The sequence below is a fragment of the Polistes dominula genome, unplaced genomic scaffold (assembly GCF_049000335.1).
Source record: "Polistes dominula isolate Pdom_NZ unplaced genomic scaffold, Pdom_raw_medaka contig_78, whole genome shotgun sequence".
In the NCBI taxonomy this organism is placed as follows: domain Eukaryota; kingdom Metazoa; phylum Arthropoda; class Insecta; order Hymenoptera; family Vespidae; genus Polistes; species Polistes dominula.
Window position 1 is genome coordinate 1,976,741 of NW_028301042.1, and position 14,719 is coordinate 1,991,459.

Genomic DNA, 14,719 nt, shown 5'->3' on the forward strand with positions numbered 1-14,719 from the left:
AATTCTTCATTTTCTTCTTACACCCGGTAATATCATTGAAAACAAAACTATTTTAGAATCCATATTTTAAGGAACAGTATAAAAGCAACATCAGTAGTATAATTGATTAGTATAATATAAACTAAATATTTGTTTTAAATAAAATAATGACAAGAAAATGTTTCAGTACGTAAATTATTACTGAAATACTTCATGTTGTTAGAATATAATTTGAATAATATATTTAAGAAATCAATAGTAATATTATACAAAAATTTATGCAAATACCCCAGCATGATTTATACGAACAATGTCATTTTATTGCACATATAATTAAATATACATTTACTATTTAATTCTGAAAACTATACACATGTCTACTTCATTTTTTCTATTACTATAGTTTCATGATTTCATACTGTAAAATACAGTTGAAAAAGAAAATGTTTTCTGCATTACCTAGGACAAAAAATTCAATTATTAATAAAAACAAATTGTATTGCTATTATTATTATTTGAATATATTCAAATTAATTAAAATTAAAAGATTATTTTATTATTATATAAAATATGTTTAAATTACCGCTGAAAGAACTTCGAGAGATGATACGAAAAAACCACCAATAGAAAGAAAACTCGGTTGCATGCTTCTGGTTATTAAAAATAAAAATAACTTTTGTGTTTTTATCGATAACATGTAAAACGGTACTTGACACCTGTAAATAAAATAACAATTATATGTTAACAATTTTTTGAAAATTAAATTAACAGATATAAAAACTCTGAATTATTTTAGACTTACAATTCTTCGAAAACGTAATTACTGTGATTTAACAATTCTTGTCCAATGTAGAAATAAATAAAAATGCTAGACATAGTAAGAACGTTGAAAACAAACATTTCAATCTTTTCGCTAATATCTTGCAAATCAAAGGATAATTGTAATATCTACAATAAATAAATAAAAATATATTCAATGACAAATAAATCTTTGTAAATATATTTCTATCTTATTTTATTTTAATCGAATATATATATATATAGTATTTTTATTTATTTTGTAAATTGTAACAACATACAAAATAATAGTACAATTTAAATAAAATATATAAAATAATAATACAAGAAAAAATATAAAAATTAAGATTAGTTGAGCTATACGAAAACCTGAAAAAAAACTTGAAATAATTGAATTGTAGTACAGTGCCATCTTTTAAAATTGTACAGTACCGAGAGGCTTAAATAACCTCTAAATAATAAATCTTTAATGTTGCGATAAAAAAATAAAAAATAAACGCAATAAAAACTATCCTATGGACTAAGTTAAAAAGAATTTAGAAAAAAATTTTTATATATATTCGATTAATAACGTAAAATATGAAAATTAAACTTACGCAAATGAAATTGATCATGAGAATCAGTGTAATAAAAAATATTGTGATCAATAAAATGATCATTGTTAAAGCATTGGTCAAATTGATTAATCTTCAACAAAAAAAAAACAAACAAGAATAATGACAGAGAAATAATAAAAAAAAAAACTACTGTAATCAACTTTTTTTTTGTAATTATTATTCACTAAAATTAGAATAAATTGAACTAACTCGGTAACCCTTTTATAACGTTTAATAATATCGATGATCCAATCGTATTCATCCAAAGATTTTTCAGTATTCAAATGATCATTGACAAATGGTCGACGTATTTTCATTCTTAAATAAAATATCTAATGAAATATATATTATATTATTTTTACCTTAATACATAATTATTTGTTTAAATATTAAAAAGCTTACGCAATAATTTTAAATTGACTAAATGCATGCAGTAAAACTACCAAATAGTTTGACATACATATGGTAAACACTATAATTCCAATATAGAATACCACTAATTGATAAACAAGTTGACAAAAATATCGAAATCCTATTTCAGAATAAACATTTAAGGATAATGGTAGAGTTAAACGAATATCGTCCAATATACCTAAGTAATACAAAATAATTTTTATGATAGATGGAAATGTTGCCAACATAATGTACGAATTAGAACAAACTGTAACAATAAAAAAGACATTATTATAATAAGACAATTTTTATTAATAACAATACTAGGTAATTAATGTTTCTTACCAATTATAAGTATTGTATAATATTTACTTTCTTTAGAATACTTTTCAATAATATTTAATTCCTCATTATCAGATACTAATTCATAATCTTTTTTAATATGAGAAAAAACTAATGTTCTCTAAAAATGACATCTATTAATTCGTAAGTAACATAAAAATAAGTAAAAAATAATATAAAATAAAACAAAATATATAAATGATAATAACTGTTTTGACGTAAGAATATAGAAACCAATAAAAGCTATAAAACAATAGTGATGCTAATATTCTTTGCAACAATTGGATCATCAATTTCCATTGAAAATTTATCGTTAACAATTGATAACACTGAAATAATAAAAAACAACACAACGTAATACTGCACTTACAGTATATTATTATAACAGAACTATCGAAATTTTTGTTCACTTAAAAATCAAATGTAATGATTTTATGAATATAATTAACATATTACCATTTGTACAAATAATGGTATAGTACATATAAATATTATTAGAAAAAGAGATAAACGTTTTTTATAATCTAGATTAGGTGATATACCAATAGCAAAACAGACAAATTTTTTGGAATAAAGAAAATGTTGTTCGTATGAGTAAACTGCTTTTAAAAACATATCAATGTATACGTAACGTTTACTATAAGAAAGCAAACATCAAACTAACACATTGCTTTGTTTTATGTGTTCCCATTTGTCTCTAAGTGAACATAAAAAATGAATTATAATGATCTAATCAATACAACATTATAATCTTATCCCCACTTATTATAATTAGGGTTACCTGTGTAGAATAAATACATGCAAAAGTAAAACTGTATACCTTAGAATGTATGTGATAACAGGTGTGTTATTCCCAGCAATTAAAAAAAGGGTTGTTTTGTACCTTCCACTTTCATTTTCAAAGGACTTGCGCACAAGTTTCATTTTATTATAGTCATAGTCATTCGTTTTCCAACCATGGTGCAGTAAACTTATATTTTAAAACATATCAGTGAACATTTTTGGTTTACTTTCTTTAATCAAAACTTTGATATTGGTTTGTGTATTAGTGTTACAAAAATAGTGCAATTATTTAGATAAAATAAACTAATGATTATAGTGTTACTATGATTATTTGTTTAAATAAATGCAAGTAGGATATTCACACTTTTTCACTGTCACTTAAATGAAAGTGACTATATTTGAATTTTTTGTTTATAAAACGAAAATACTGTGAGAAGTCTGAGAATGCTGTTGATTTATTTATAAAATTTTTGTAATAATTATTAATAAAACAACGTGAGTTTTTTTGATCAAGGTAAGATTATTTAAAAGTATTCTCTGTGTAACTTATTATACATGAATTAAATTCTTCATTTTCTTCTTACACTCTGTAATATCTTTGAAAACAAAACTATTTTAGAATCCATATTTTAAGGAACAGTATAAAAGCAACATCAGTTGTATAATTGATTAGTATAATATAAACTAAATATTTGTTTTAAATAAAATAATGACAAGAAAATGTTTCAGTACGTAAATTATTACTGAAATACTTCATGTTGTTAGAATATAATTTGAATAATATATTTAAGAAATCAATAGTCATATTATACAAAAATTTATGCAAATAGCCCAGCATGATTTATACGAACAATGTCATTTTATTGCACATATAATTAAATATACATTTACTATTTAATTCTGAAAACTATACACATGTCTACTTCATTTTTTCTATTACTATAGTTTCATGATTTCATACTGTAAAAAACAGTTGCAATAGAAAATGTTTTTTGCAATAACTAGAATAAAAAATAAAACATTAAAAAACATCGAATATTAAATATAAAACAATGTTATAATTAATAGTCAATATATTATCATTGAATAATGAATAATATTTATCATTTATTTTAATATTTAATAATTTGAAGATAATATGTTTTTAATATTACCGCAGAAAATACTTCGTGCGATGATACGTATAAGCCACCAATCGAAAGGAAACTCGTATTCATGCTTCTCGTTATCAAAAATAACAATAATTTTTGAGTTTTTACAGATAAAATGTAATACGGTACTTGACACCTGAAAAATAAAATAACAATGACACGTGAGAGAAATGTATATTGATGATTAATTTGAAAAAGTATATCTACGAATTTTCCTAAACTTACAATTCATCGAAAACGGAATTACTCCGATTCATCAATTCTTGTCCAATGTAAAAATAAATAAAAACACTAAACATAGAAACCAATATGAAAATGAACATATCAACATTCTCGCTTATGTTATTCCAATTCGCCGATAATTGAAAAATCTACAAAAAAAAAAAAAAGAAAATAAAGTTGTTAATTTCAACAACAACAACAACAAAATGTTCTAATTATTATGATGAATATTATAATTATTCTATACTTACGCAAACGAAATTTAAAATGATCATTAGCATCAAGAAAAAAATTATAATCAATAAAATGATCTCTGATAAAGCATTGATTGAATCGATTAATCTCCAACCAAAAAGAAAATGAAAAAGACAAATTATAATACAACATTTTTGCAAAATCATATTATTTTTTTGGTTTATAATTATTATCATTTATTCAAAAAAAGAAAACAAAACAAATAATCTTAAGTTAAACTAACTCCATAGCTCTTTTGTAACGTATGATGATATCGATGATCCAATCCCACTCGTCCAAAGATTTTTCATTATTCAAATGATCATTGACAAATGGTCGACGTATTTTCATTCTAAAATAAAATATCTAATAAAATGTATATCATTTATTTTCACGTAAATACATAATTATTTGTTTAAATATTAAAACGCTTACGCTATAATTTTAAATTGACTAAATGCATGCTGTAAAACTACCAAATAGGATGCAATACATATGGTTAACACTATGATTACAACATAGAATACCATAATTTGATAAACAAGTTGACAATAGTATCGAAATTCTACTTCAAAAACATCATTTAAGGATAATGGTAGAGTTAAATGAATATCATCAAATATACCTAAGTAATAAAAAATAATTTTTATGATAGATGGAAATGTTGCCAACATAATGTACGAATTAGAACAAACTGTAACAATAAAAAAAAAAAAACATTAATATAGTAAGACAATTTTTATTAATTAAACTACTAAGTAATTAATGTTTCTTACCAATTATAAATATTGTACAATATTTGCTTTGTTTAGTATATTCTTCAATAATATTTAATTCCTCGTTATCAGATACTAATTCATAATCTTTTTTAACGTGAGCAAAAACTAATGTTCTCTAAAAATAACATCTATTAATTCATATGAAATTTATTAATAAATACAAAATAAATAAAAATAATAATAACTGGTTCGACGTAAGTATATAGAAACCAATAAATGCTATAAAACAATAGCAATGCTAATATTCTTTGTAAAAATTTTGTCGCCAATTCCAATTGAAAATTTATCGTCACAAGCTGATAACACTGAAATAATAAAAAAAACAACTAAACGTAATACTATACTTACAGTATAATATTATAACAGAACTATGTAAATTTTTGTTAACTTAAAAATCAAATTTAATGAATTTATGAATATAATTAACATATTACCAATTGTATAAATAATGGTTGAGTACATATGAATATTACTAGAAACAGAGATAAACGTTTATTTGAATCTATATTAGGTGATATACCAATAGCAAAACAGACAAATTTTTGTGAAAATAGAAAATGTTGTTCGTATGAGTAAACTGCTTTTAAAAACATATCAATTGATATACTTAACGTTTACTAGAAGAAAGCAAACATCAAACTAACACATTGATTTGTTTTATGCGTTCCCATTTGTCTTTAAGTGAACATGAAAAATAAATTCTAATGATCTAATCGATACAACGTAATTATCTTATCCCCCACTTATTATAATTATGATTATCTGTGTAGAATTGATACTATTCTCAATATTACAAAACTTATACCTGACAGTGTGTATGATAACAGGTGTGTTGTTCCCAACAATTAGGGAAGGGTTGTTTTCTACCCTCTACTTTTATTTTCTAAGAACATGCGCACAAGTTTTCTTTCATTGCAATCATAGTCATTCGTTTTCCAACCATGGTTGAGTACACTTACTGTTAAAAATGTCAGTTGATACTTCTACTTCATCTTTCTAATGAAAAATCTTGTTTTTGGTTAACTTGTGCATTAGTGTAAAGAAAATTGTGCAATTTTTTTTTTTTTTTTTGAAAGAGTACATTACATTGTAAGATAAATTAAAAACTAGTATTTCTAGTGTTACTGTGATTATTTAATAATTAATAAATGAAAGTGAAGTTATAAATGATATTCATTCGTTTTCATGATCATTTAAATGTAAGTAAGTACATACATTTGATTTTTCTTTTTTTCAAAAGAAGTCAACTAAACACTTCATTTTATTACATCTAATTAAAAAATTCTTCTGACTATTTAATAATTAAATATCAACTTAAAAGTAAATGCAATTGTTGATGAAACTCTTGGATTAATTTAAAATAATTATTATAAGTTTAAAAGACTATACAATTAATAGTTTAGAAGTAAACTAAACACTTTATTTTATTACATCTAATTAAAAAATTCTTCTGACTATTTAATAATTAAATATCAACTTAAAAGTAAATGCAATTGTTGATGAAACTCTTGGATTAATTTAAAAAAATTATTATTGGTTTAAAAGACAATAAAATGAATAGTTAAAATTAAAATCCTAATTCATTTGAGAATGAACTTTCCTATACCTATACACATAATCATTCTAGTAATATAAAAAACAAAAATATTCTGATTACATACATCTGAATTACAAAACGAAAAGAAAATCTGACAATGAGTAAAAATATACAATTAAAGTAGATTGAAACATGTACTACTTTGATGTGACAAATATAATATATAATACTAACATAAATATAAGATCAGATGTTAGTTCATAATGATTACCTTCAAACGAATATTCATCTTGAAACGAATACAAAACATACTTTCTCATTTCAACGAAGCATACTTACGTAAATCAAAAGCATTACACAGTGGTGCTAATGTAAACAAGCTTATCAGTTGTCCTTGATCAGTTTATAAGAAACTCTATAGATTTGTTTTAAAATAAAACAAACATAAAACTATGTTTTCATATATACATTATGACTGAAATCTTTCGTTATATCGAAGAATAATTGAAATATTATTTTGAATTGATACCCTCTCACACCCATTGTGAAATTATTTAAAAAATATATGTGAATATTATGATATATATATATATATATATATATATATAAACAATTTCATTTTATTGCTGATGAGATAAAGTAAACGTTTATTTTTCAATTCTAAAATCTAATGTTTACAACTGTCTATTTGATTTTGACTATTATTTAGTCTCATGATCTGATACTATAAAACACTGTTGCAAATGAAAATGCTTTTTGTAGTAACTAGAAATAATATATCAATAATTAATACAAAATATACTAGAAATATATATTGTTTAAACAATATGTTTTGTATTACCGCAGCAAAAACTTCATGAGATGATAGATATATGCCACCAATAGAAAGAGAACTTGGTTTCATGGTTCTAGTTATTAAAAATAATAATAACTTTTGAGTTTTTACAGATAGCATGTAAAAAGGTACTTGACGTCTGTAAATTAATGTAAATTTTATACGTCATAAATTGTATAATTAACATTATATATGAATGAATATTATATGATCATCATTACAATTCTTCGAAAACATTATTACTATGATCCAATAATTTTTGTCCAACGTAAAAAACAATGTAGACTTCAAATATACAAATAACTGTATAAGAAATCATTTCAATATTATCACCAATGTGTTTCAAATCAACAGATAATTGAAGTAACTGTAAAAAAAACAAAAAAAAATTGTATATAATCCTACATAAATAACTAATATGATACATAACTTATAATACATAATAACTACTATGTATATATTGTAATCAAATATATTCACATATAATAACTAATATAAAATTAATATTTATACAAGAAAGAAAATGTATTACTTACACAAACAAAATTAACAATGATTTCTAGCATTGAAATAAAAATAGATACCAATAATATCAACTTGGATACAGCATTTAATAATTCTATAAGCCTTCAACAAACATGAAATTCAAAAGAAACAATATTAAAAACAAATCTTCATTATTTATTATTATATTGTAATAATTGTTAAAATCAAAAAATGATAATCAATTGAACCAACTCTGTTACTCTTTTATAACGTTTGATAATATCAGTGATCCAATTAAATTCATCGTCAGATTTTTGAAAAATATTCAAATCATCTTGCATGAATGGTCTGCGTATTTTCAATCTAAAAAAATTGAATAATAATAATAATTATATATATAAATATAAGATTATATTTTTGTAATATTTATAAATTAAAATACGTACATTATAATACTAAATTGACTAGAAGCGTGCTGTACTGATACCAAAAATGACGATAATATTAATATCGTTATACTTAATACGATAATTAATATTATTATTTGATAACAAAATAAACAGTAATGTACCAGGCCTACATCAGAAACAGTATTTATCGATAATGGTAGTGTTAAACAAATCTCATCAAATATACCTAATTGATATGCAATAATATTTAAAATTGATGGAAGTGATGTTATCATGATGTACAAATTGGATGTTACTGAAACAAAGGAAACAAACAAACAAAAATAAAATTTTACTTATTACAACAATAATCAAATATTATTATTATTATTATTATTATTATTTATAATATAAAATATATTTTATTATAAAATTAAAAAACTATATGTTTTTCACCTATCATAACCAATGAATAATATTTGCTTTGTTTCGTATACTTTTCAATAATATTTAATTCATCGTCATCAGTAACAAGTTCATAATCTTCTTTAATGTGTTCAAAAACTAATGTCATCTGTAAATAACCATCTATGTAATATCAATATGTAATACAATGAAATGTGTATAAATTAATGGAAAATGAAACAATATTGATACTAACTGTTTTAAAATTCAGAAAAATATACCAAAAAAGGCAACCAAATAGTAATGAAAATAGTATTCTTTGTAACAATTTGATCAACAATACTAATTTAATATTTGTCATGAAAAATTGATAACACTGAAATCAAATAAATGTCCGTTCAATTTAAAACATATCATTGATTTATGAAAATAATTAACATTACCATTTGAAACATTACTGGTAAGATGAATATGAATAGACTTAAGAAAATGAGCAAACGTTTGAACAAATTTATGTCAGGTAATACACCTAAGGTAAATGCAACAAGTTTTTTCGAATAAAGAAAATGACGTTCATATGAGTATAATGCTTTCAAAAACATATCAAATGTATCAAATGTTTACGACAAGAAAGCAAAGAACAAACTAATATTACTTCCCTTTCACATGCATTAGAAATTGTCTTCAAGTGTGGTAAATAATACTCAATATATGAAAAATTTATTATAATGATCTAATCAATACAACAACCCTTCTTATTCGCACTTATTATAATTATTGTTACCTGTGTGGAATTGATACTGTTCTCAATAATAAAAAGTTATACCTGAAAATGTGTGTGGTGACAGGTGTGGTGTTCCCAGCAATTAAGAAAAGGGTTGTTTTTTACCCTCTACTTTGATTTTCAAAAGACATGCGCACAAGCTTCATTTCATGAAATCACAGTCATTCGTTTTCCAACCATGGTACAGTACACTTATATTTTAAAAATGATCAGTCAATTTTTGTACTTTCACTTTCTTCATGAGTAATCTTGACTTTTGCTAACTTGTGTATTAGTGTTAGAAAAAGTAGTGCAATTATTTGAATGATTCTAGTGTTAATGCAATAATTTGTTAATAAATAAATAAAAGTATTCTATAAAGTACTATATAAAGTATTATATAAAGTTTTATAAAAGTGTTAACTTGTTTTCACTTTCACTCTAATGCAAGTGAATACTTTTGATTGCAACCCAAAAATGTGAGTATTTTATGGAATAATTTAATGTGACGATTACTCATTAATTAATTTGAAGAACACTCATGTTATTTTGAATAAAAGTACGTTCAAAATTCAATAATATTTTACTTAACATTCATAAATATAGTTGTTCATTGTTCATTTCTATTAACTTCATTATATTTCATTATATTTCATTCATTATATTAACTTAATTATATTTAACTTACATTTTATTATATTCGATTAATTATATTTAAATTTAATTGTTCATTTTCCATTTCTATTAACTTTGTAATCTTCATATTTAAAATAAATAAACAAAAAGTTATACATACGTTTAAATATAATAAAAATGATATTAATCAAAAACTTCTTTGTTTTACAAACATCATTTGTAATTAATCAGTATAATAGAAACAAAATATTTATTTTAAATAAAATAATGATAAGCAAATTGTGTTTTCTCATGTATATAATAAATATGATATTTAATATACTGACAAATTTATTTAAGTAATATATTTAAGTAGAAAATTTTCATATTATTCAAAAAAATTATGCAAATATCACAATGGTGAATATAAACAATGTCATTGTATTGCACATCACACTAAGTATACATTTATTATTCAATTCAAAATGATTAACAGCTGTATATTTCATTTTCGTTATTACTTGATTTCATGATTTGAAACTGTGAAAAACAGTTGCAAAAGAAAATGTTTTTTGCATTAACTAGAACAAAAAGTTCAATTATTAATAAAAACAAATTGTATTACTATTATTATTATTTGAATATATTAAAATTAATTAAAGTTCAAATATTAATTTATTATTATATAAAATATGTTTAAATTACCGCTGACAAAACTTCGAGGGATGATACGAACAAACCACCGATCGAAAGAAAACTCGGTTGCATGCTTCTGGTTATTAAAAATAAAAATAACTTTTGCGTTTTTATCGATAACATGTAAAACGGTACTTGACACCTGTAAATAAAATAACAATTATATATCAACAATTTTTTGAAAATTAAATTAACAGATATAAAAACTCTGATATATTATAGACTTACAATTCTTCAAAAACGTAATTACTTTGATTCAACAATTCTTGTCCAATGTAAAAATAAATATAAACGCTAAACATAGTACCAACTATGAAAACAAACATTTCAATATTCTCGCTAATGTCTTGCAAATCAACAGATAATTGAAATATCTGAAAAAAAAATAAAAAAATCAAAAATCAAATGTCCAATCAAAAATAAATCCATATTTAAATATATACATTTTTTTTAATTTAATCGAATATATATATATATATATATATATATATATATATATATATATATATAGTGTGTTTAATTATTTAGTAAATTGTAACAACATACAAAATAATACTACAATTAAAATGGAATACATAAAATAATAATACAAGAAAAACTATAAAAAAATAAGGTTAGTTGAGTCATATGTAAACTTGAAAAAATACTTGAAATAATTGAATTGTAGTACAGTGCCATCTTTTGAAATTGTACAGTACCAAAAAACTTAGATAACCTCTAAATAATAAATCTTTACATTAGCGATAAAAAATAAAAAATAAACGCGATACAAACTATCCTATGTACTAAGTAAAGAAAAAACATATACATATACAAATAAATATATTTATATATTCGATTATATATATATATATATATAAACATGACAATTATACTTACGTAAATGAAATTGATCATGAGTATCAGAGTCAAACAAAAAATTATGATCAATAAAATGATCTCTGTTAAAGCATTGATTAAATTGATTAATCTTCAACAAACAAACAAAATTAAAGAAAAATTATAAAATCACTTTTGCAATAATATATATATATATATACATATTTTTTTTAAATTATTATTCATTCAAAATAATTATCCTAAATTGCACTAACTTCGTAGCTCTTTTATAACGTTTTATTATATCAATAATCCAATCCAATTCATTGAAATGTTTCCAATTATTGAAATGATCTTTTATAAATGGTCGTCGTATTTTCATACTAAAAAAAAAAAAAACAAACAAAATTATATAAGACCAGATTTATCCAGGTAATTTAATTAAATTTAAAAACATATATATTGTTTAAACAATAAACACTTACGCTATAATTTTAAATTGACTAAATGCGTGTTGTAAAATAACCAAATATATCGAAAAACTGATAATTAATATTGTAAGTCCTAAATACATTACTAATAATTGATAAATAAGTAAACAATAATAACGTAATCCTATATCAAAAACACTACTAAAATAAAATGGTAATGTTAAACGAATATCATCAAATATACCTAAATAATACAAAATTATTTGTAATATTGATGGAAATGTTATTAACATGATATAGAAATGGGAAAGAACTGCAACACAATGTAAAAATATTAAATATATCAACATAATTTGTAATATTAATTACAATATTAATGAATTAATTATTCTTACCAATCATAAACACTGTATAATTCTTGCTTTGTTTGGCATACTTTTCAATAATATTTAATTCCTCGTTATCCGTAACAAGTTCGTAATCTTTTTTAACGTGAACAAAAACCATTGTCCTCTGGAAATAAAATCTCTTAATTGTTAATCAATATTTAATTTATAAATAAATCAAAATAATGTTTAAAAAAAAAAGAAACATAAATATGATACTAACTAATTCAACGTTAAGAAAAAGATACCAATAAAGGAAAACAAAACATATTGAAGAAAATATTCTTTGTAACAATTTGATCATTAATTGTAGTTTTAAATTAGTCATAAACAATTGATAACACTGTAATCAAAATATAAAACAACGTAAGTGTGTGTACACTTGAATAATAATAATAATAATAATCATTCAAAAATTTGTTATTAACTTAAAATCAAAATCAAATGGATTTTGTAAATATGATTGAAAAAACATTACCATTTGAAAAAATATCGGTAATGTAAAAATAAATATAACTGTAAAAAATACAAAACGTTTTTTCACATTAATGTCAGGCAATACACCGATAGCAAAGTTAACAAATTTTTGTGAATAAAGAAAATGTTTTTCGTATGAGTATAATGCTTTCAAAAACATAATGAAGTATCATCTAACGTTTACGATAAGAAAGCAAACAACAAACTGACACATTATTTCTATTTTATGCATTATAGTTGTCTATGAATAGAGCACCCCTAATATTTATTATCAAAAATTTATTATATAATGATCAAATCGATAAAACAAAATAATTCTAACCTCATTTATCATAACTATGGTTATTAGTGTTCTTTCACAATATTCAAAAGGTATACCTTGCAAATGTGTATAGAAACAGGTGTTTTATTCTCAGTAATTAAGGAAGGGTTGTTTTTCTACCCTCTACTTTGATTTTCAAATGACATGCGCACAAGTTTCATTTCAATTCAGTTGGTAGTCATTCGTTTTCCAACCACAGTACAGTTCACTTATTTTTATAAAATGTCACTGTATATTCTCACATCATTTGTACATCTTGATTAATATTAACTTGTGTATTAATTTGACGATAAAAGTATAATAATTTGAATAAGATCAAATTTAAATAAAGTATTTTAGTATGTGTGTGTGTGTGTGTGTGTATGATGGTTTACTAATAAATTAAAATACAGTATAATATATTTTTCATTTTTTTTTTTTTTTTGAAAATGTAAATGAAAATATGTTTGATTTTATTTTACGTGCAATTACTTTTGTTAAGAGTGTATATTTAATAATAATTATTTAAATAAACAAACAAGTGGATTTTTGTTTTTTACGTACAAATAAGGTGAGCAAACAATATTTTATACTTACAGAATTTTAATTGTTCAATTTTCAATTTTACTGTCACCATTATTTTTATATATTTAAATGCAAATAAATAATAAATGACACACACACAGACGTACAAGTAAAATAAAAAATAATCATTTAGGTACGTGTTTATGTAATAATAATAATTTATAAATAAATGAGGTATTAGTTTATTAAATAATAATAATTAGAAATAATTTGCAAACAAATTTTTTCGAACTATTATTAATAAACAAATAACCTTGTAGTATAAACAATTATTTATCCAACTCGTAAAAAATAATTGAAAATAAATATTATAATTGAAAAGAGCATTATTAAATTAACAGAGTGTGCAAATTAAAAAATATAATTTTTTAAACAAATATTTAACATAACAATATCAACAATTACTTTAATTATCTATGGGGAAAAAAATGAATAATCTAACAATAAAAAATAATGTAATATAAAAAATAGTATAATACGAAAAAAAAAATATTTTCAATTGATTGAAATTGTTAAAAATGATTAGAAATACAAAAATCTAATTGTTATAAATAAAATACAAATACAACAATGTGTGTTTTCGTATTTAATATATCAATCGTGCAATAAACAATTGTATTAAAATTAAATTCAATCATTTGTTCACATACCATATTTATATTAAACAATAAAACATGCGAATAACATCAAATATAATTCAATGATGATAATTTTTTT

The 14,719-nt window shown here is 22.0% G+C and overlaps 2 protein-coding genes and 2 long non-coding RNA genes across 5 annotated transcripts in view; 1 reads left to right on the forward strand and 3 right to left on the reverse strand.

The window, feature by feature from the left end:
• Positions 1-289: 289 nt before the first annotated feature.
• Positions 290-2,014, reverse strand: LOC149031729 (uncharacterized). The gene is made up of 4 exons (XM_089174912.1): positions 1,868-2,014; positions 782-927; positions 563-695; positions 290-438 (listed from the first exon to the last, which is right to left on the reverse strand). The coding sequence occupies exons 1-4, from the start codon at positions 2,012-2,014 to the stop codon at positions 385-387; spliced, it is 480 nt and encodes a 159-aa protein (XP_089031038.1). The 3' UTR covers positions 290-384.
• Positions 2,015-3,210: 1,196 nt separating this feature from the next.
• Positions 3,211-14,719, forward strand: part of LOC149031730 (uncharacterized) — a 52,640-nt gene continuing 41,131 nt past the window's right edge. The window contains exon 1 of one of the 2 annotated variants that reach the window (XR_016177430.1): positions 3,211-3,405. This is a non-coding gene — a long non-coding RNA (uncharacterized LOC149031730). Of the gene's footprint in view, positions 3,406-13,655; positions 13,989-14,719 lie in introns of those variants that run through there. The other variant, XR_016177428.1, reaches the window with a different exon arrangement.
• On the reverse strand, positions 3,809-4,774 carry LOC149031731 (uncharacterized). Its single transcript, XR_016177427.1, has 3 exons — positions 4,268-4,774; positions 4,046-4,178; positions 3,809-3,892 (listed from the first exon to the last, which is right to left on the reverse strand). It is a non-coding gene; the product is annotated as an uncharacterized LOC149031731 (long non-coding RNA).
• On the reverse strand, positions 7,526-11,426 carry LOC107066738 (uncharacterized). The gene is made up of 6 exons (XM_089175037.1): positions 11,232-11,426; positions 11,013-11,145; positions 8,967-9,116; positions 7,871-8,016; positions 7,656-7,788; positions 7,526-7,579 (listed from the first exon to the last, which is right to left on the reverse strand). The coding sequence occupies exons 1-6, from the start codon at positions 11,327-11,329 to the stop codon at positions 7,526-7,528; spliced, it is 714 nt and encodes a 237-aa protein (XP_089031163.1). The 5' UTR covers positions 11,330-11,426.

What these genes read in the sequence shown, in the direction of transcription:
- LOC149031729 (XM_089174912.1), bottom strand. Translation starts at nt 2,014, where the DNA reads ATGTTGGCAACATTTCCATCTATCATAAAAATTATTTTGTATTACTTA. An exon ending in AACTTGTTTATCAATTAGTG is followed by an intron (nt 928 to 1,867) that starts GTATTCTATATT and finishes TATTTATTGTAG; the next exon opens with ATATTACAATTATCCTTTGA. An exon ending in CTCTCGAAGTTCTTTCAGCG is followed by an intron (nt 439 to 562) that starts GTAATTTAAACA and finishes TTTTTGTCCTAG; the next exon opens with GTAATGCAGAAAACATTTTC.
- LOC107066738 (XM_089175037.1), bottom strand. Translation starts at nt 11,329, where the DNA reads ATGTTTGTTTTCATAGTTGGTACTATGTTTAGCGTTTATATTTATTTT. An exon ending in AATTACGTTTTTGAAGAATT is followed by an intron (nt 11,146 to 11,231) that starts GTAAGTCTATAA and finishes TTTTATTTACAG; the next exon opens with GTGTCAAGTACCGTTTTACA. An exon ending in CCCTCGAAGTTTTGTCAGCG is followed by an intron (nt 9,117 to 11,012) that starts GTAATTTAAACA and finishes TATTGATATTAC; the next exon opens with ATAGATGGTTATTTACAGAT.